Consider the following 19649-nt stretch of genomic DNA (forward strand, 5'->3'; position numbering starts at 1 on the left):
GCAGATATCACTGGCCGCTGATTCTCGAGTGCCTGAACCGGTAGATGTCGTGGCAAAATTTGATGTAATAATTTGAACCTTACCGCAGTCAGCGCACCCTAAAGCCCTAATAAAGAAACGCCCCACCCAGAGCTTCTGGATTCTCGTTCCAGGCCACCGTTCCTTCACTCCAGCCCGCCGCCGCGCTCCCTCATCTGTCTCAGAAATATAGAGGAAGGTTAAACGGAAATCGAACGTAAAATGAACAGAGGAAATGGTAACGAGTTACCTCATTGAAGAATAGCGCTCGCCTACTTCAAAAGGGTTGGCGCCGTTCTTCAGCATCTGATATGCGATCGGGTTATGGCACAATTTTTCCCATGGGAGCTTTTTTCTAATAGGTACAGCAATACGAAAAGCGTTACATCGTCCACTGGCGGATCCAGGGAGCGGGCATTTAAAGCAAATATTTACTCCCCCTCCCCCTGGCCCCTGCATCGCCCGAAATAGACAAAACGTACCTTATGTTTCCTAATAATAACACTTTTATCAGGATTTTTTTTTTGCTTCTTACTGTTCAGCAGTAAAAAGCAAAAAAAGGAGCATGCAAAAGGCTCCTCCCCATAAGGAATCGAAATCCGAGGAGTTTTTGGATTTGGGTTACTTGGGGGGGGGGGGGGTATGTCCACTACAATGTCGAAAACGCCTTTCTGGATCCGCCTATGACATCATCTCGACTGGGACCTTGCCCCCCCCCCCCCACGCCAAAATCGAATCCGCCGCCACTGCAGTTCCACTTGCAAAATTATTTTATGAACGTAGACCCACATTGTACACTGGCAAGCCTTTCAATCAATTCGCCTACGTAGATCGTGAAACCATCGCATCGTTCACTGCACTGGGGTCAGTTTAAGCTCCGGTTCGGAATCTGTTAGGTCAGCCAGCAGCGGCCAGGATGCCTGCCGACGCAGTGTTTTGTTCATGCCCGACCACCGCGGTGGCGCAGTATTTACTACCCCGTAATAGCCCTAATCAGTATGATGCATTGCACATTTACGTCAGCCCGCCAATAAACTACGCCAGACAAATCATTTATCCTTTGTTACAGTGTGCATTTACCTTCTTTGCGTGGATAAACTGCATTCATTCTTGGTGTTGGCAGCTCTTGCACGCAACGGGCCATGGCGTACCTCCTTTATTTTGGTTAAATGTTATTCTCAATTTAGCATTTTTCATACAATGATATGCGCGTATTGAGGTCACAAACGGTTTAGCTATTTCTTTTGGGACTACATGCCTACATAACTGCAAGCCAACACAGCTATGAAGTATTGAAGATCTATAATAGATTGCATGTGCCTGTTCTAATATTTTTCGGCTCTCATAGCTTATTCAGGCTCCTAAGTCCTAACTGGAGAAATTAAAAATGGAGATGGTACGGTAGTTTTTATCCAAACTGAGCCGTTGTATGTGCGTTTTATTTGGGTCAATGATATAAATTACGGGAAGCCCTATATCATTATTCACCACATATTTGAGGAGTGGGCGCACAAAATTGTCTAGAGCTGTTTATTCGAAGACCACAATTCAGAAATAATACGTGAGCCAGATAAAAATATGACGCGCACTCACAAGCTGCACCGTTTTGTCTAAAAAAGTGGCTGCTGTCACTACAAAACACCAAATCGTCTGTTTTCATTTATCACTACACAGTTCAAAACTTCCTGCAAACGTATACTACATACATACTGTACTTGCCTTTAATCTTCATCTTAAAATGTCTCATGCGCTTATTATCGACGAGTTATTGAATAACTTCACACAAAAATATCATGGAGTTAATGCCGTGACAATCAGCGTGCATTGGCGAAGTGGTGGCTCTGGTATTCTGCCCTCCTGCCAAAACCCACGCAGAAGTGTCCCAGCTATCGGTTTCATCACACAGATCACACGCAGAATGTCAATAGATTTCTCTGACACTGCCTGTCACTGTGCCGCTGATAGTAATCAGTGCTGCGGTCCATGTCATTGGGCCAAGTCGCTCTCGATTTACCAACAAAACCGACGCGCTGGTGACAAACAGCGGCGCAGATGTGACAAGTACGGCGCTGGTCACAAACAGCGGCGCGATGTGACGAGGGCGCGGCGGCCTTGCTTGGCCCATGCCGGCCGCCGCGCCGTCAGACGCTTTGCGCCGGGAATGCAAGGAGTGTCTTCCTACCCCTCCCCCGCTCCCCCACTCCCCAGTGTGGGCCCGGCCCGCCCGCACCACGCCACCGACCCACCACATTGTCGAGTCGAGGAAATATCTTGCAAGGCGGCACGCGAGCGGGCCGGCAGCGCGCTTGGTCGCGCTGAGCCGCTCACCAGCCCTGGGGTCAAAGGGAACGTAGGACTGATGCGAATCCGTGATAGCGAACGTCGCTGCAGATTTGGCCAGGATACCGACCTCGAAGGACGTCGTCGGCGGCGCGGCGGCGGCGACAGCGATGCGCACCGATGCTCGGCCAAGATCTGCCAGTCGCGTGCCGCCGCATTGCCGGTTTCGAGGTTACGCAAACGGTTCGAGTACAGCCGGTATCAGTGACGGCAGGAGGTAAGCCGGATAGAGGTTAATCGTTGCCGATTTTGTCGATGGGCAAGGTTTGCGAGAAACAGCGTAAGTTCCCTCAAGTGTGAAGGACGATTTTGCGTATGTAGGTACTACGACGCATTTCAGTGAGTAGGGCCCTCTGAGGCCCATAAGCTTGCAGTCGTGCTATCACCACACAGCATTCACCTTCACCCAGGCGGTGATCTCATTGTTGCAACACATCGAGGTGTTAGAGGGACGTTTTACTCCCCCGCTTACTCACTCAGCTCCTGTGCCACGCGGAAGTAAATGGTAGGCCGGTGTTTAGATGGCTATCAAAATGAGTACAGATGTGTGTGTGTGTGTTTTTTTTTTTTTTGCCAGGTCAAATGCTAGGGTACCAAAATTTGTCCGATATCAAAATTGTATATCTGAAACTGTTTTTAATTGATTCATAAATACTAAACGAACTGAAGGTGAGCTACAGCATCACTGAAACACATTGAACATCTCTTTAACCCTCGCCGGCACAGGGGGGGGGGTTGATGCAACCCCCCCTAAGATTTTTCACGAATAACTCGCGTAAAAAGCGGCCGATCGCGACGAAACTTTCAGTACCCTCGCATTGCTCAATTTTACACCTACCCTGACAATTTCATGACCCTGACCCCAATGACCTTTGACCTGTGACCTCTTTTCTGTGACCATGTTTGGCCGAAATCGCGGTTCGGCGCATGTCGGCTCGCATTAGCCGCGCGTTTGCAAGCTTTTCGTGATTTCAAACGCTCAAACATGTGATTTAATGTTGCTCCCATGCATTAGGGTGGGTGTCAAGGTCACCTGAAGGTCAGGTCAGGTCATTGACCTTTGGTGACCTCGGTTGACCTCGGTTCACTTTTTCGAGTTTTACATGTTTCTATGCTAGTTTTTTTTTAGCTGAATTCGAATTTAGCAACCATTTGAACATTTACAAAGTAGTTTTGGTGCCTTCGTAACATGTTACGAAGCTGTCCGAGGCGGTTGACATGTATTACGAATACCCGTCACAACCCCTACTGGTTGACCTGACCTGACCTGACCCGACCTGGTCTAAATGCTTAAAGACATCATCTCTGATCAAAACTAACACGATATTCGTGATCAGCACCCCGGAAAACCCCATAGCAGCCACACTTTACGACTTTCTAACAGGTCCCGATTTTCCCGGTTTTCGGGTCATTGACCTGACCTGGAAGGTCACCCGATGACCTAGGACCTTAAAATTGGGTATCATCGGCTTTCTCTCGTCACGGGCAACACGCTCGTTTTTTCCGCGAAGCTCTAGCTCGATCAGGGGCCAAACGCGAGGGGGGGTCGTACCAACCCCCCCCCCCCCCCCTGTGCCGTCGAAGGACTCAAAATGGCCTGTGCCGGCGAGGGCTAAGGCTCATTCGCTAGCGGATCATTAGCTTTCACCTAAGAACCGTCTGATCGTGTTTGTTGTTCGTTGACAGCATTCTCAGCACTAATTGTTCACACCAAACTTATATGTCATTGATTTTACCAGTATTCCTTTTCACTCGCTGAAACACCATGAATGAAATATGCTTCATTAGACCTGTCCAAAAAAACCAACTTTTCGATGGACAAGCTCCCCTGGTGTTTTCCCATTGCTAGATGGCCCAATAGCTAGCACACCGAATTTCAGCCCTCTAGCTAAACCCTCGACCCTAGCGCAAGAGCGTCAAAGTTTTCCGGTGCGAAGTACACAGAGAAGGTCATTCTCCGGTGTGAGTCCTGCAGTTGTCGTGTCAGCAGCACTACGCATAAATGTAAAATAATGTGTGGTGAGATCCGTGTCATGGTCTGCGCCCCCCCCCCCCCCCCCCCACCTATATCCCCGCGCCGCCCCTGTGCCGCCTTCGCCATATTACCGGAGGGGTTGGGTCACGTGACCACGCTGACCTGGGAGCCGCGACCGGTCGGCGCGGTCACTTGTCCCCCGGTCACCGACCGCACCGCAGCGCCACGTCCACCGACTCTACTGCACCGCTACCAGCTACGTAACTGAGGTTAGTGTGTTTGTTTAATGTTGCCTCGTCAGCATAAAATATGCACCAAAAACGATAAAAGCACTAATTTGTTTTGTCGCATGAATAGTGGACATTTTCAGTCGTTTCATTTCCACATCTCACTTTTAAATGTGGGCTGCTTTCTGTTTTGTGCTATGCTGGGTTCCCATGAAAATATTCACACAAAACAGCTGCAATAACCCAGCAGCTAATATAGATAATTTAATTGATGGTCGCTTTCAAATTAAATCGTGCTCATTTTTGATAGATACATTTCGGATTCATTTGTATACCGGTAATAGAAATGGACCCATCTTATTTCTCTCGCTTTCAGACTGTTCCTGGCCACTCGTTCGTGCCATGCCGACCACTCGAGGCGGCAGAGGAAGACGATTTGAAGCAACAAGCGACAAAGGTGCTGACAGTGCTGGCCTGCATCCGTGGGAAGAAGCAGTTGCGTGCGGACTACGAAGAGTCTGCGTCCCTTGCAGTTATAGCTCTGGGCGGTGACTCGACAGAGGCAAACGGCGCTGCATCTGTGCGCTTCAAGAAACCGGGTGCCTGCCACAAGGCGCGCTGGATGGCCCACGTCATCTACGGGCTACGGCATCAAGATGTTCTTGTTCCGACATCAGCAACTGGAGCTGGGCATCATCTCCAAGGACATGCACGACAAGCTGCGGCGGTTCGCTGTGTTTGTCTGCCTCTTTTACGTCAAAGAGTGGCTCACCTGCACAACAGCTGCGGATGCCGCTGTCAGCAACCTCGGCAGGTACCAGGACCTCAACGTTCTCCGCAGGGTGGACCCTAAGGTAGCGGAGGCGGCAATGGAGGTGTACGGTCGCCACACCTGGTACCTCACGCAGGAGCTGGTTACCTTGGCGCTGGTCAGCTCCCTGGTGGATCCTCCAACGAAACGGCGGATGGCAGACGTCATACACGAGTATGCGACGGAGCAGGCAACCGCAACCAGAATGGGCAAGCCCGATCTCCCGACTCTGCCCACCGAGGCCGGCCAAGTGAAGGCACTGGAACTGGATGACTTCATCGGACCAGAATCCCGCACAGTGTTCGGAGTCCTCGGCATCAGCGCGGGATTTCTGCGAAAGCCGCTGCCGTGGGACGGTGATCCGGACTTTGATCGCCTGGCGACATTCGTCCTGCACCTGCGGGTCACAAACGGCACTGCGGAGCGCGGAGTAAAGCTCATTAGTGACTTCATCGGCCACATCACGACCTCCGACTTCGAGCTGCAGGAGCTGCTACAGGTTGTGGAGGCGCACCGTCAGCGGTACCCAGACTACAGCAAAGCCACCTTGTCAGCCGCCGTCTGAGGCCATGAGACTGTGATTCTGTGACTGATCAGTGCTGTGCGTCTTTCATTGGCTGTGATGTGACAGAAAAGATGTGATTTAGGTTGTTTATCGTCTGTTGAGAAATGCATTTGTTTTATCGTTTCATCAACATATGTCTTTCGTACCAAATACGAGCAGCAGTGGAAACCAGACGCTGTGTTTTGGTTACCTTATATCTAAAGTAGGATAAAGCTGCCTACCTCGGAAAAGTGACATAATGATTTGCCAGTTGTTACTTGTTTCGTGTTTGTCGTTTTGTTTTGTGTCATTACCATTCCTAGGTAATGTATTATTCAATACAAATCAGACGGGTTAGACCACCTGTGCCGAGTTTACGAGCGAAGATGTGTCGATGTGTCAGACAATGACACGGATCTCACCACACATTATTTTACATTTGTGTAGTGCTGCTGACACAACTGCAGGACTCGCACCGGAGAATGGCCTTCTCTGTGTACTTAGCACCGGAAAACTTTGACGCTCTTGCGCTAGGGTCGAGGGTTTAGCTAGAGGGCTGAAATTCGGTGTGCTAGCTATTGGGCCATCTAGCAATGGGAAAACACCAGGGGAGCTTGTCCATCGAAAAGTTGGTTTTTTTTGGACAGGTCTAATGCTTCATCCTTCAAAGGTCACCCAGAATAGTACGACTTACAAATCCACTGATGCCTTTCTCTTCTATAAGGTGCCGGAGCACGTCAGTCCGTGGCACGGGTCTGACAACAGGTATCTGGTGGCTGTGGGTTGGATAAATTGGATATCTTAGCGCGCTATAAGCAAAAAATGTTGTTTTGTGTTATTTCAACACTTTTCCAGGGATGCGGAGCCGTGGAAATTTCAGACGGCTCCGGCTCCGGCTCCGGCTGCGGAGAAAAAATCGGCTCCGGCTCCGGCTCCGGCTCCGGTTCCGGGTGAAATGTGATGGCGGCTCCGGCTCCGGCTCCGGCTCCGAGTAAAATGATCCGGCTCCGGCGGCTCCGGCTCCGGCTTCTACTCAGTACATCCCCTATGCGATCAATTAAATACGGGTGGAAAAAAGGAGATGGGATTGGTACACGTTGCTTCTGTATTTGTATAACAAGGTAGTACCAGGGTATGTTTAATTTCATTCGCTATATTTCAATTACATAATTTCAATTTGCATAGTGAGCAGCAATAAAAGCTTGTGTGCCGCATGGCTACTGTCCTCGGATCTTGAACCTCATCGCTCAAATTTATTGCACAATTATTTACTATATACCGCTACAACGGTACCCAGTCGGCGCTGAATGGGCGCCAGGAGCGGCCGCAGACCATTGAGGGCCGGGCGGCGGACCCAGCGGAATGCGCGGGTGACAGAATGGCAAAGAGAGCCGCAATATGTGGCCGAGATAACTCACCAGGTGGGCTGACAACGGCGGAGCAGCAGGCCGGCCTCTCCGCGGCTCCAATTACCATCAGGTAGCGGCTGTAAGTCATACCTTGAGACCGTGTGGGCGAAGGTACGCCTACAGAGGAAAGATCTGCACCTGCTGCAGACTTCCACACATGAAGCAGCGTCGTCTGACTTTGCAGGTGGTGTCTCCTCTCCACCAGATTTACCACCTGGCGTCGGCTTGAAGAGAGTCACTCTCCATGTACGAATAAATATCTCCACATCCATACTCCTACGCCTTGAGCCCCAGTGCCTCATCTGACTATTCGAGGACACGGCTCTCGAAGTCGGGACACCTCAGTCGCCCCCGCCGCGCAATCACACCTTCCCTGACGCCACCGACGGCACGTGCAGTCGCTGTCGATCGTCGTGGCGTTGTCGTCGATTTGTCAGTGTCAGCCCCAGTGCCGTCTGCCGGCCGATCTGCCATCTCTGGGTCGGCGCTGGCGGCGCATTCGACGCCCTCCAGTCGCCAGTGATAATTTCGTCATAAGCGTGACAGTTGGTCGGTCAGCGTTCATGTTCTACCCAGCGCTGTACTGAGGTCTCATGAATACTTGCATGGGCATTTGTAATGGTAGATGCGCTGGGCACAGAGTGACGGCTGGGTGGGTTAGATGCCGCGTGCGCTGGCAGAAAGAGGCCGTTCGGCCGCCTCGGCGGTGCTCCTGTCTGATGAGAGGCCTGTCGGAGATCGTCCCCTGTTGATGGCCGTGTTCGACAGCCTCTCCCGGTTGGTAACTCTCTAGCTTACACGGCCCAGCAGGCCGATGACGTTTCAGGTGTGGCGACCTGTTTGTCGAGCACGGATTCGCCGGAACGGTTTAAAGGACGGTACCTGGTAGAGAGTTTGTGGTCGCAAGCGAAGCGGGTAGAATCCGACAAGGAAACACTGAAAATAGTTTCATGGAAAGCTGCTAGAATTAGTGGCTGAGCCGGATGGTACGACAAACCATGTCAGAACCGAGTTAGGTAAATACAAGACGCCTAACCGGATGTAAAATAGAATTAACAATGGACAAAGATCGGCCTCATCCTTGCAACAACATTGTATAACGCGTTTTTCTTTACTCTGCACATTGTCGGTCTCGAGAAGCACGCATGTCGCATATAAAATAAAAAAGTAAAGCAGTTTATAGGCTGTCAACTTCCATCAATGTAAGGAGGATGTTTAGGAGTGGCAACTGCATTTATGCCACTTCGTGCAACTCCCAAAAAGCATAGAAACATGGACGACTTCACCAACTGCAACCCGAAGCATGCCACACTCGCCGACTTCCAGTAACCTTAATCGTGTGCTATTCCCATGTCCGAGAACCCGTCCAGCTGATAATTCCTCTGACACGACTCCGTGTGCTGCTGTGTTCCTGAACTGCAGGAAGACAGCAACAAAACAACGGCTGATCTGACCGCAGGTGGGTGCTGACCTCCTGACATGGCGCCGCGGTCGCAGAGCAGTACGTGTGTGGGTGACCTGAACCGGGGTGACTGGGTGAAGAGAAGTAAATGGAGAGGAGAGGAGAGTAGAGGAGAGGAGAGGAGAGGAGAGGAGAGGAGAGGAGAGGAGAGGAGAGGAGAGGAGAGGAGAGGAGAGGAGAGGAAAGAAGAGGAGAGGAGATGAGTGAATAGGGAAGAAAGAGAGAGGAGAGGAAGCAAGAGGAGAGGGGAGAGAGAGAAAGAGAGAGAGAGAGAGAGAGAGAGAGAGAGAGAGAGAGAGAGAGAGAGAGAGAGAGAGAGAGAGAGAGAGAGAGAGAGAGAGAGAGAGAGAGAGAGAGAGAGAGAGAGAGAGAGAGAGAGAGAGAGAGATGAAAGGAGAGGTTAGAAGATGAGAGGAGAGAGATGAGGTAGATGAGAGGACAGGAGTGGAAAGGAGAGGAGAGAAGATTAGAGGGGATTACGTTTTCTTAGCCCAACATGAGGCCAACGACCACCATAATCTGATTCTACGAGAGAAGCTTCCTTAAAGATAAAAACAAAAACATCTGGAACAGTCAGATGGAACGCACACTGCACACAGAAGTATTTCGCATGCTAGAACAATGATAAGAGTGGTCAAAGCTGCACTGTACTTTACATCCCCAGATCTCAGAGCGACTCCCAGGCTGTTAGAATTGATGTTTAAGAGTTGAGAATCAGGCGCATAAAAAAATGAATTAAGGGCCAAAGAGATAAAATACGGTTCAGTGGCTGTATTTGGCAAAGGTGGCACAATCACACAGGTAGGTAATAGTCAGTGGGTAGGTAATGGCCGGAAATTGACGGCCCTAACTCCGGCGGAAGGTGGAAGCGGCTCAATATGCCACTCCACTCCAGACTGGCGGGAGGACTGGGGGAGCAGGGACCGAGAGACAGAGGCGGACAAGTGACCGATCCAGAATACCGACCACCGTCCGCCCCGCCTCCCGATCGCCTACTGCCCCCGTCCAGGCGCCGCCGGGCCGAGGTCGCCACCGATCACGTGACCGGCGCCAGGTCAGCGCGCATGCGCCCCCCGTGTCACGCCGGCCGGCTGGGCCGCGGCGAGCGGCCGGGCGGGGCAGCGTCGCCGCTCAATAACACAGCGCGGTAACATAACACGACGCGACGCAAACAAATATAACTTGGGACAAATAACATAATTACAAACTCAACATACTCCCCACTCGGAAACAGATCGCATCTGTTTTCGAAACACTCCGAAATCCTCACCGATCACTTTGTCTCTTTGAGTCACTGCACTGCAGTGCAGTGCATGAACCAGTGCACTGGCTCATTCAGTCGGCCAGCAGGAGACGTGCTGCAGGCACAGCGAGGCACAGTGCTCGTCGACACAGTGAACGCCTGTGGCGTCTGCTGGGCCGGCATCGTTGAGATCCGTTGCCGCTTCGCCAACATCGCCGATGTATGGTAGGTTGAGTTGGGCGTCGATGTGAAGTCTTCGACTCGAAGATGGCGGTTGCCCGATCGCAGTCGAAGCCGCAGTGGAAGGCGAGGACGGCTCAAAATGCCGAACCCGCTCCCCACCGGCGCCGAGCTTATGCGGGAGTCTCCAGCCACTGAGTCACTCACCCGAAGGTAGACCACGGGCCGTCGGAGCTGAACATCGGCGGAGTCGGGCAGGCCGGCACTGCGGGATTTCATTGGCGCCCGTCGCTCGCCATCAAAGTGGTGGAAACCGAACTGGACCTCCTCCATCTCGGTGGACACGGTCAGCAGGTCGATCTTCTGACTGCAAAGAAGTTTTCATGAGCGCACTTAACATGCAAACACTCACACGCGGATACACAAACGCACACAAACGGATCACACATTGGTAAGTGTGGGGCAAAAAACAAAGGCAGGTAAGGTCACGAAGAAGTTTGTGCTCGTGATGCACATGCTGGTGGTAATGACCGGGTGAATGGTGAGTGTTCAAAGAAATGTCGGCAAAGATGAGTCGTGTCACTAGTCTCCATATGACCAGTATTGAGACGATACGTCGGTCTAGTCAGGCTCAATGTTGTGGCGGTGCAGTCTGCTGGTGGATCCTTGTGACTTCCTTTCCGTTATCTGATGGCGGCTCTCCTTGGCGTCCGTCTGATGTGCCGTTTCCCAGCTCGTGAACTGAGGGTCACAGCCACCAGTATTCACGGGAGAGTTTCGTCTGGTATCAGGTAGGTGGTCGTGAGAACTCTGTCCGGTGACGTCTTCCACAGATCCTTCAAGTACGTCGCGTAGCTTTCTCTTCTTCCTTGTTCCGTGGTGAGGAGGCAAGAAGGCATCAGTATCGATCTGGTTGGTGGAGTCTCCAATGGACGGTGTGCCAATGAAGCGGTTTCCACCATGATCAGAGGTAGGTTGGAGGGCGGCATCCTCCACCTTCGATGTCGGTTTCGGTGTTTTGGTCGCTGTTTCTTCGATGACAGCATCGCTTTGCGTCTCGGTTTTGGGTGGTTGGCAGTTATCGACGTCTAGCTTTGGCATCATCATCCGGTAAGTGGTCCGGTTGGAAGAGCTGGTCACTGGTTGGCAGTCCAACTCCTGCACAAGACTCGTCTTGCACCGTGGTGCAGTGATGTCCCGGGAGGGCTCGGTCACTGAGAGACCTTCTCGGTTCACATCTTTCTGGTCAGAGGTTCCCGTCAGGTCAGGCTTACACAGGTCGTCACTTCTGCGACTGAGGAATGTGTGGTGGGTCGGCACATCATCAGGTCGGCATCCTGTTGTGATGGTAAGTGATGATTGCTGCGTGATGGCACTCCCCACGTGGTCAGGTCGGTATCCTGACGACGCGGTAAGAGCCGGTGGTGGGATCGATGGCTGAGGTGGTGAACTTGGTGATGGACTGGTGGTTCGGACGGCTTCTCTAAGTGCCAGCTCCTTTTCCAGGAACAGCAGCAGGTGCTCGTAAGTGGGCTGTTCCTGTCGAGCCCACTCTAGTCGCCAGCTCTCAGGAAGCTTTTCCTTCATGACTGGGAGAAGAACAATTGAAGAGCTCTCGGGGTTCACTCCGAGGGTGGCCAGAGCACGCGTATGGGCAGACAGGTGGTCCACGAGGCTCCGCATTGCACTGAGGTCGTTCCCGTTGTGGACGGCGGGTGCATCCAGGAGACATTTCATCAGAGTCTCCCTCTCGATGTCGTCTCTCTGGAATCTCCTCTTCAGGATGTCGATGGCGGCGAGATATCCGTCTCCAGACACAGGGATCCCGTCGATGGCCTTCTGGGCTGAGCCACTGAGGTGCGACTTCAGGACCACAAACTTCTCGATGTTGCTGTACCGGCTGTTGTTGTGGATGGATACGCCGAACAGCTCCCAGAATGAGCGCCACTTCATAAGGTCTCCGCTGAATGTGGGTATCTTCACGACGAGCGAGGATCGAAGGTCAGTATTTGAAGTCGGGTCGACTTCACGTGTGCTGTCTCAAATGGCTCCAGCCGCTCCTCCTTCGAGTCGAGCCAGGAGTCGAGACGCCATGAAGACCTCCTCCTCTATCATGTCGGTATGTTGAGTCTCGTCTGGGTTGCCGTCTTTGTCGAGAAGGGTCTGGACTGCTTTAACCCATTAGTGCCCAATGTTCCCATTTGGGAACATCGACAATTTTGGCTCTAGGCTCTGATATGGGATTGCAGAGCGATTATGAATATTGATCCTGGCATCTGAAGCCCTGAACAAAATTTAGCAGCCTAAAAAAACTTGAATTTCACCCTTATAAAGCACCTCTCTTGATTTTTGAAATAGCCCTTTTTTGCCACACTGTACCTTCATCAAGAAAATAATTTCCTTAAAATCGATTTCTTGATAGATTTCCTTATAATTTCCAGTAATGCTTCAACAATAAGTTCCAGTTGTACGGCAGAAATATCAAAAGAAATGCTTCACCACAAAAGCGTCGGGGGCTTCCAAAATTTGGATGTTCCCAAATGGGAACATTGGGCACTTCCACTGGTATAGCAGCTCATAATGGACTGACATTGGAAGGCAAAAGCGAAGCTCTTTTTCTCTCTCCTCGCGCTCTCTCATCTCTCTCTCTCTCTCTCTCTCTCTCTCTCTCTCTCTCTCTCTCTCTCTCTCTCTCTCTCTCTCTCTCTCTCTCTCTCTCTCTCTCTCTCTCTCTCTCTCTCTCCATCTCCCATTTCCTCCCTCCCTCTCTTTCTCTCACTCTCACTTGTTCTCAATTTCCACTGACTCAATTTGCACGTCCTCTCCGGCTGGTTCTGCTCTCACGCTAGGTCCTACACCCGGTGTGTCAAGTGACAGTATCGCTCACGTTACTGATGCTCGGATGATAGAGCGTTGTCTGGTCCAGTGTCATATCCGTCGGCGCCAATGTCAGCGAATGGAGTAGGGTCATTGGTATCGACGAGTCAAGAACGCTGGGCCACGTGAGGGCAGAGCAGGGTGCGAGTCTCTTGGGCTGGGCGGAGATGTCGTCCTTCGGCTCCTGGGATGTCTTCAGACGCCTGCCTTGCACCATGTGTTCTTTGACAACTACTTCTCGTCGTATGCCTTGATGATAGCTCTCCGTCAAAGAGGCATCCGAGCAACGGGCACTGTGCGCGACAACAGGCTGAAGAAGTGTCCCCTGCCTGACAACAAAACTGCTGAAAAGGCGCCCAGGGGACAGCATTGGTACCAATCCACTAACGGGTTGCTGGCCGTGAAGTAGAGAGACAACAGGGCAGTGACAGTGGTCACAAATCACTCGGGCATCAGCCCACTCAAAGACGTGCAGCGCTGGTCGGGTGACGAAAAGAAGAAGGTGACGGTCAAGCAGCCGAACCTCATATACGAATATAACCAGTACATGGGTGGCTAGACCTGTCCAAAAAAAACCAACTTTTCGATGGACAAGCTCCCCTGGTGTTTTCCCATTGCTAGATGGCCCAATAGCTAGCACACCGAATTTCAGCCCTCTAGCTAAACCCTCGACCCTAGCGCAAGAGCGTCAAAGTTTTCCGGTGCTAAGTACACAGAGAAGGCCATTCTCCGGTGCGAGTCCTGCAGTTGTGTCAGCAGCACTACACAAATGTAAAATAATGTGTGGTGAGATCCGTGTCATTGTCTGACACATCGACACATCTTCGCTCGTAAACTCGGCACAGGTGGTCTAACCCGTCTGATTTGTATTGAATAATACATTACCTAGGAATGGTAATGACACAAAACAAAACGACAAACACGAAACAAGTAACAACTGGCAAATCATTATGTCACTTTTCCGAGGTAGGCAGCTTTATCCTACTTTAGATATAAGGTAACCAAAACACAGCGTCTGGTTTCCACTGCTGCTCGTATTTGGTACGAAAGACATATGTTGATGAAACGATAAAACAAATGCATTTCTCAACAGACGATAAACAACCTAAATCACATCTTTTCTGTCACATCACAGCCAATGAAAGACGCACAGCACTGATCAGTCACAGAATCACAGTCTCATGGCCTCAGACGGCGGCTGACAAGGTGGCTTTGCTGTAGTCTGGGTACCGCTGACGGTGCGCCTCCACAACCTGTAGCAGCTCCTGCAGCTCGAAGTCGGAGGTCGTGATGTGGCCGATGAAGTCACTAATGAGCTTTACTCCGCGCTCCGCAGTGCCGTTTGTGACCCGCAGGTGCAGGACGAATGTCGCCAGGCGATCAAAGTCCGGATCACCGTCCCACGGCAGCGGCTTTCGCAGAAATCCCGCGCTGATGCCGAGGACTCCGAACACTGTGCGGGATTCTGGTCCGATGAAGTCATCCAGTTCCAGTGCCTTCACTTGGCCGGCCTCGGTGGGCAGAGTCGGGAGATCGGGCTTGCCCATTCTGGTTGCGGTTGCCTGCTCCGTCGCATACTCGTGTATGACGTCTGCCATCCGCCGTTTCGTTGGAGGATCCACCAGGGAGCTGACCAGCGCCAAGGTAACCAGCTCCTGCGTGAGGTACCAGGTGTGGCGACCGTACACCTCCATTGCCGCCTCCGCTACCTTAGGGTCCACCCTGCGGAGAACGTTGAGGTCCTGGTACCTGCCGAGGTTGCTGACAGCGGCATCCGCAGCTGTTGTGCAGGTGAGCCACTCTTTGACGTAAAAGAGGCAGACAAACACAGCGAACCGCCGCAGCTTGTCGTGCATGTCCTTGGAGATGATGCCCAGCTCCAGTTGCTGATGTCGGAACAAGAACATCTTGATGCCGTAGCCCGTAGATGACGTGGGCCATCCAGCGCGCCTTGTGGCAGGCACCCGGTTTCTTGAAGCGCACAGATGCAGCGCCGTTTGCCTCTGTCGAGTCACCGCCCAGAGCTATAACTGCAAGGGACGCAGACTCTTCGTAGTCCGCACGCAACTGCTTCTTCCCACGGATGCAGGCCAGCACTGTCAGCACCTTTGTCGCTTGTTGCTTCAAATCGTCTTCCTCTGCCGCCTCGAGTGGTCGGCATGGCACGAACGAGTGGCCAGGAACAGTCTGAAAGCGAGAGAAATAAGATGGGTCCATTTCTATTACCGGTATACAAATGAATCCGAAATGTATCTATCAAAAATGAGCACGATTTAATTTGAAAGCGACCATCAATTAAATTATCTATATTAGCTGCTGGGTTATTGCAGCTGTTTTGTGTGAATATTTTCATGGGAACCCAGCATAGCACAAAACAGAAAGCAGCCCACATTTAAAAGTGAGATGTGGAAATGAAACGACTGAAAATGTCCACTATTCATGCGACAAAACAAATTAGTGCTTTTATCGTTTTTGGTGCATATTTTATGCTGACGAGGCAACATTAAACAAACACACTAACCTCAGTTACGTAGCTGGTAGCGGTGCAGTAGAGTCGGTGGACGTGGCGCTGCGGTGCGGTCGGTGACCGGGGGACAAGTGACCGCGCCGACCGGTCGCGGCTCCCAGGTCAGCGTGGTCACGTGACCCAACCCCTCCGGTAATATGGCGAAGGCGGCACAGGGGCGGCGCGGGGATATAGGTGGGGGGGGGGGGGGGGCGCAGACCATGACACGGATCTCACCACACATTATTTTACATTTATGCGTAGTGCTGCTGACACGACAACTGCAGGACTCACACCGGAGAATGACCTTCTCTGTGTACTTCGCACCGGAAAACTTTGACGCTCTTGCGCTAGGGTCGAGGGTTTAGCTAGAGGGCTGAAATTCGGTGTGCTAGCTATTGGGCCATCTAGCAATGGGAAAACACCAGGGGAGCTTGTCCATCGAAAAGTTGGTTTTTTTGGACAGGTCTAATGGGTGGCGTAGACCTAGTGGACGGAGCGGTGGCGGCTTACAGGCCTGTGATCCGGTGGAAGAAATGGTACGGCACGCTTGTCACCAACGCATTCGGTCTACTGAGAGTAGCCAGCTGGCGCATGTACCGCAGCTGCACCGGGAGAAGTGTGGACCAGCTGGTGTTCACTCGCGAGGTCGCTCTGGAGCTCCTAAAAAAAAAACTGAGACTAGAGCCATGTCCGCCAAACGTCACCGGCAGCGGACCAGGACCCAGCAGCGGCCGGGTGACGGTGGTCTCCCGGACTGCACAAAACCACTTCATCGTCCTGGCTGCCACTCAAGGCCGCTGCAAGCTGTGTCAAAAAATACGCGTACAATGTGTAGCATCTGCCAAGTACGACTGCATAACCACTGCAGCCAGAACTACCACACCTAGGCTGCCGCCACGGTGCTGGCACTGCAGACGCATATGTAGTATACACTGATGCCTGATGCTCTGACACTGCTGACTAATCCCGAGCAACGGGCACGAGATGATGTCTCGCTTCGACAGGTGAGACACTTTGGTGATGGATGGAAAACTGGTATCGCTGGCTTGTGATTCATCGTTCTAAATGTCTCGCTCTACCGTAAGAGTAGAATAAAACGACTTTGGGTGTCAAAAATGTGTGTTGACAAGGGTCGATCAGTGAAGTGAGACCACGATCTCATTGTGGATAGTGACAAGGTCAAAAAGAAGAAAAAGCCCTTCTTTAAAACGTTGTCTAATATGTGTTTCTACTGTTGCTTTCTTCGTTTCTATCCGCATACTACATACGCCTCTTACCCCCCATTTGTGCCCAATGTTCCCAAATGGGAACATAATTTTTCACCAAGTTCGAAATTTTTTAGGGTAAAACCAATGCCACAGCTGGAATCAGGGACGTCGAAAACCATCGGAACACCATTCGAAATATCAAATATCGCCGTATTTATATGCTTGGTCATTAATGGGTTAAGGTCGTTTCGCAATGCATTTAGTTGATGGACTTTGTAGGCAAGGTAGTCAATGTCGATGTCTTTGTGGTCCTTGGCTCGGTATGCCTTTGTGTCATTGACTAGTTTGGTGGCTTTGGTCCTCAGTTTGGTCCTTAATTTCACCTGATCCTCCATTATTCAAAATTAAGGTGCCTCTGGGTAAGTGAAAATTTCAGCCAAAAAGGCGCATCCGGCCCGGGGAGGACTATGTTAAAATTGATGTTTAAGAGTTGAGAATCAGGCGCATAAAAAAATGAATTAAGGGCCAAAGAGATAAAATACGGTTCAGTGGCTGTATTTGGCAAAGGTGGCACAATCACACAGGTAGGTAATAGTCAGTGGGTAGGTAATGGCCGGAAATTGACGGCCCTAACTCCGGCGGAAGGTGGAAGCGGCTCAATATGCCACTCCACTCCAGACTGGCGGGAGGACTGGGGGAGCAGGGACCGAGAGACAGAGGCGGACAAGTGACCGATCCAGAATACCGACCACCGTCCGCCCCGCCTCCCGATCGCCTACTGCCCCCGTCCAGGCGCCGCCGGGCCGAGGTCGCCACCGATCACGTGACCGGCGCCAGGTCAGCGCGCATGCGCCCCCCGTGTCACGCCGGCCGGCTGGGCCGCGGCGAGCGGCCGGGCGGGGCAGCGTCGCCGCTCAATAACACAGCGCGGTAACATAACACGACGCGACGCAAACAAATATAACTTGGGACAAATAACATAATTACAAACTCAACACAGGCTTAACCTCTGAATCCTGAGATTGAAAAGGTGAAGCGGAATACTGAGGAAAGGTTGCTGAACTATGGGTATTACACAATGCACAGCGCTGGAATTCGTGTGACAACTTTTGACTTTTGCGAGAATTTCGAGACTTTTTTCCTTCCCCGTCCAGAAAACTTCATTGAGTAACATGTTGACTGTGTGATACTTCAGGGCGAAATTGTAGATGATCCGCTTGGCATGGTTGTTTCTAAGTAGGTAAATGATATAGGTAAATGCAACTGCCATAAAGGTAGCCTTTAAATATGCATCCAAACACATATGCTCATTAAAGGCGAATTTTATAATACATGATTAAAGTTAAAATAAACATAACGAAATAAAATGAATAAATAATTTGTCCCTCAGTGAGAATTTCAACAAATCAGCACAGAGAGCGACTGGACGTTATGCTTCCTTGTTTGCCGCCAATCCCGTAACCTATGCAATGCATAGCGTCCCGGTCCTCACTCTTGAGAGGTTGAGTCCTTCTGTGTTTCCCCCCATTGCGATGTCAGAAATGACTAGTGAGTACCTATCAGCTTCCTTTCAGTCTAATTGTCTACCTCAACATGAGGATGAAGAAAACCGCTTATTACTTTAACTGGAATGCAAACGATGGAGGCGCTGTTGTAAGTGTTAAGCGCCTCACGACCCAGACCATTGAACGACTTCCTTCATGGGCCACGCAGCACGACTGGACTGGAGTAAGACACTTAGAGGAATAAACATAATGTGAATAGCACCTGTAATTATACAGGAAAGCTCTGTGTCGGTGCCCGCCGCCGGCATCAGTTCTCACGTGGTCGGAGCCCGCGCCAGAATGGGAGTGCAACTTGCGCTAGGACTGCTTTAACTGCGCCAAGATCGGTCAAACTGCGCTACGATGACCCCAGTCGTGCGAGGATTACGCAAACTGCTCCAGGGCCCAATCTTATAAAGGTTGTGCTACCAAATGGCGTACTATCATTCCACCCCACTCTATTTACGGCACCCTATTCACGCAATCTTATAAAGAGAATAGTATGGTAATTCTATTCACGCCATTTTGCCCACAGTACAAATCAACGCCAGCAGGAAACACGCAACGTGATTGGTCAATGTCTTGTCGCCGTCGCTATTGGAAATTATGCGTACTGTTTGCGAACAGCAAAAGTTATGTGTTTTAATTTTTATTGGGCATTTATTTCTTTTAGAGACACACATATGTGTAATAAACAAATTATTTATGGAAAACGTGATAGCAAAGTATGGAAAACAACAACATGCTTGAATAATTCTCCTGAAAAGTGGATTGCCGACCAAATAAATTTCAGCGAGGGCATTCTCGCGCTCAGAAAATCGAGTGAATAAAGTGTTTCTTCAACTTATCATTTGCATTTATTTGCTGTTAAGGCATTGCAATACATTTGTTAAAGAATTATTTAAATAATCATTTAATTATAGCTCGGCTACTCCTTCAGTAATTGAAGTAATGCCGTTGACAATGAAGCTCCTACAATTTGAGCATCAGGATACGCACATTAGCTGGATCAATTCAAGATATAGCTTATTTTCCTTCTTGTCTTCATGAAGATAAAGCTACTAAAATTCGAAGATTACGTACATGAACTGAATTAGGCCAAGTTACAGCTTATTTTCCTTCTTATTCAAGCATAGGTACCTATTACCTAGCCTAAAGCTAAAAAGCAATTCCTCAAAATATTTAAGTACCCAGTCTACATATCAAAGCTATATCAAGAAAAATACTTGGTTCAGAAGTCAGATCGAGATGCAGGAAGAGAAACAACAGATTGATCACTGATCAGTGACTGTGCCAAACAGA

At 50.7% G+C, this 19649-nt stretch overlaps 2 protein-coding genes across 2 annotated transcripts; one reads left to right on the forward strand and one right to left on the reverse strand.

Annotated features, from left to right (window-relative positions):
- Positions 1-4436: 4436 nt before the first annotated feature.
- LOC122378838 lies at positions 4437-6279 on the forward strand. Its single transcript, XM_043360372.1, has 2 exons — positions 4437-4602; positions 4937-6279. The coding sequence occupies exon 2, from the start codon at positions 5217-5219 to the stop codon at positions 5934-5936; it is 720 nt and encodes a 239-aa protein (XP_043216307.1). The 5' UTR covers positions 4437-4602; positions 4937-5216; the 3' UTR covers positions 5937-6279.
- A 7651-nt stretch (positions 6280-13930) lies between these two features.
- Positions 13931-16068, reverse strand: LOC122378839. Its single transcript, XM_043360373.1, has 2 exons — positions 15608-16068; positions 13931-15273 (listed from the first exon to the last, which is right to left on the reverse strand). The coding sequence occupies exon 2, from the start codon at positions 14991-14993 to the stop codon at positions 14274-14276; it is 720 nt and encodes a 239-aa protein (XP_043216308.1). The 5' UTR covers positions 14994-15273; positions 15608-16068; the 3' UTR covers positions 13931-14273.
- Between the last annotated feature and the right edge of the window lie 3581 nt (positions 16069-19649).

This window comes from Amphibalanus amphitrite, unplaced genomic scaffold (assembly GCF_019059575.1).
Source record: "Amphibalanus amphitrite isolate SeventyFive unplaced genomic scaffold, NRLGWU_Aamphi_draft 000066F_arrow, whole genome shotgun sequence".
Classification (NCBI taxonomy): Eukaryota; Metazoa; Arthropoda; class Thecostraca; order Balanomorpha; family Balanidae; genus Amphibalanus; species Amphibalanus amphitrite.

Excerpts from the sequence above, each read along its gene's own strand:
- LOC122378838 (XM_043360372.1), top strand. The coding sequence starts at position 5,217 with ATGTTCTTGTTCCGACATCAGCAACTGGAGCTGGGCATCATCTCCAAG.
- LOC122378839 (XM_043360373.1), bottom strand. The coding sequence starts at position 14,993 with ATGTTCTTGTTCCGACATCAGCAACTGGAGCTGGGCATCATCTCCAAG.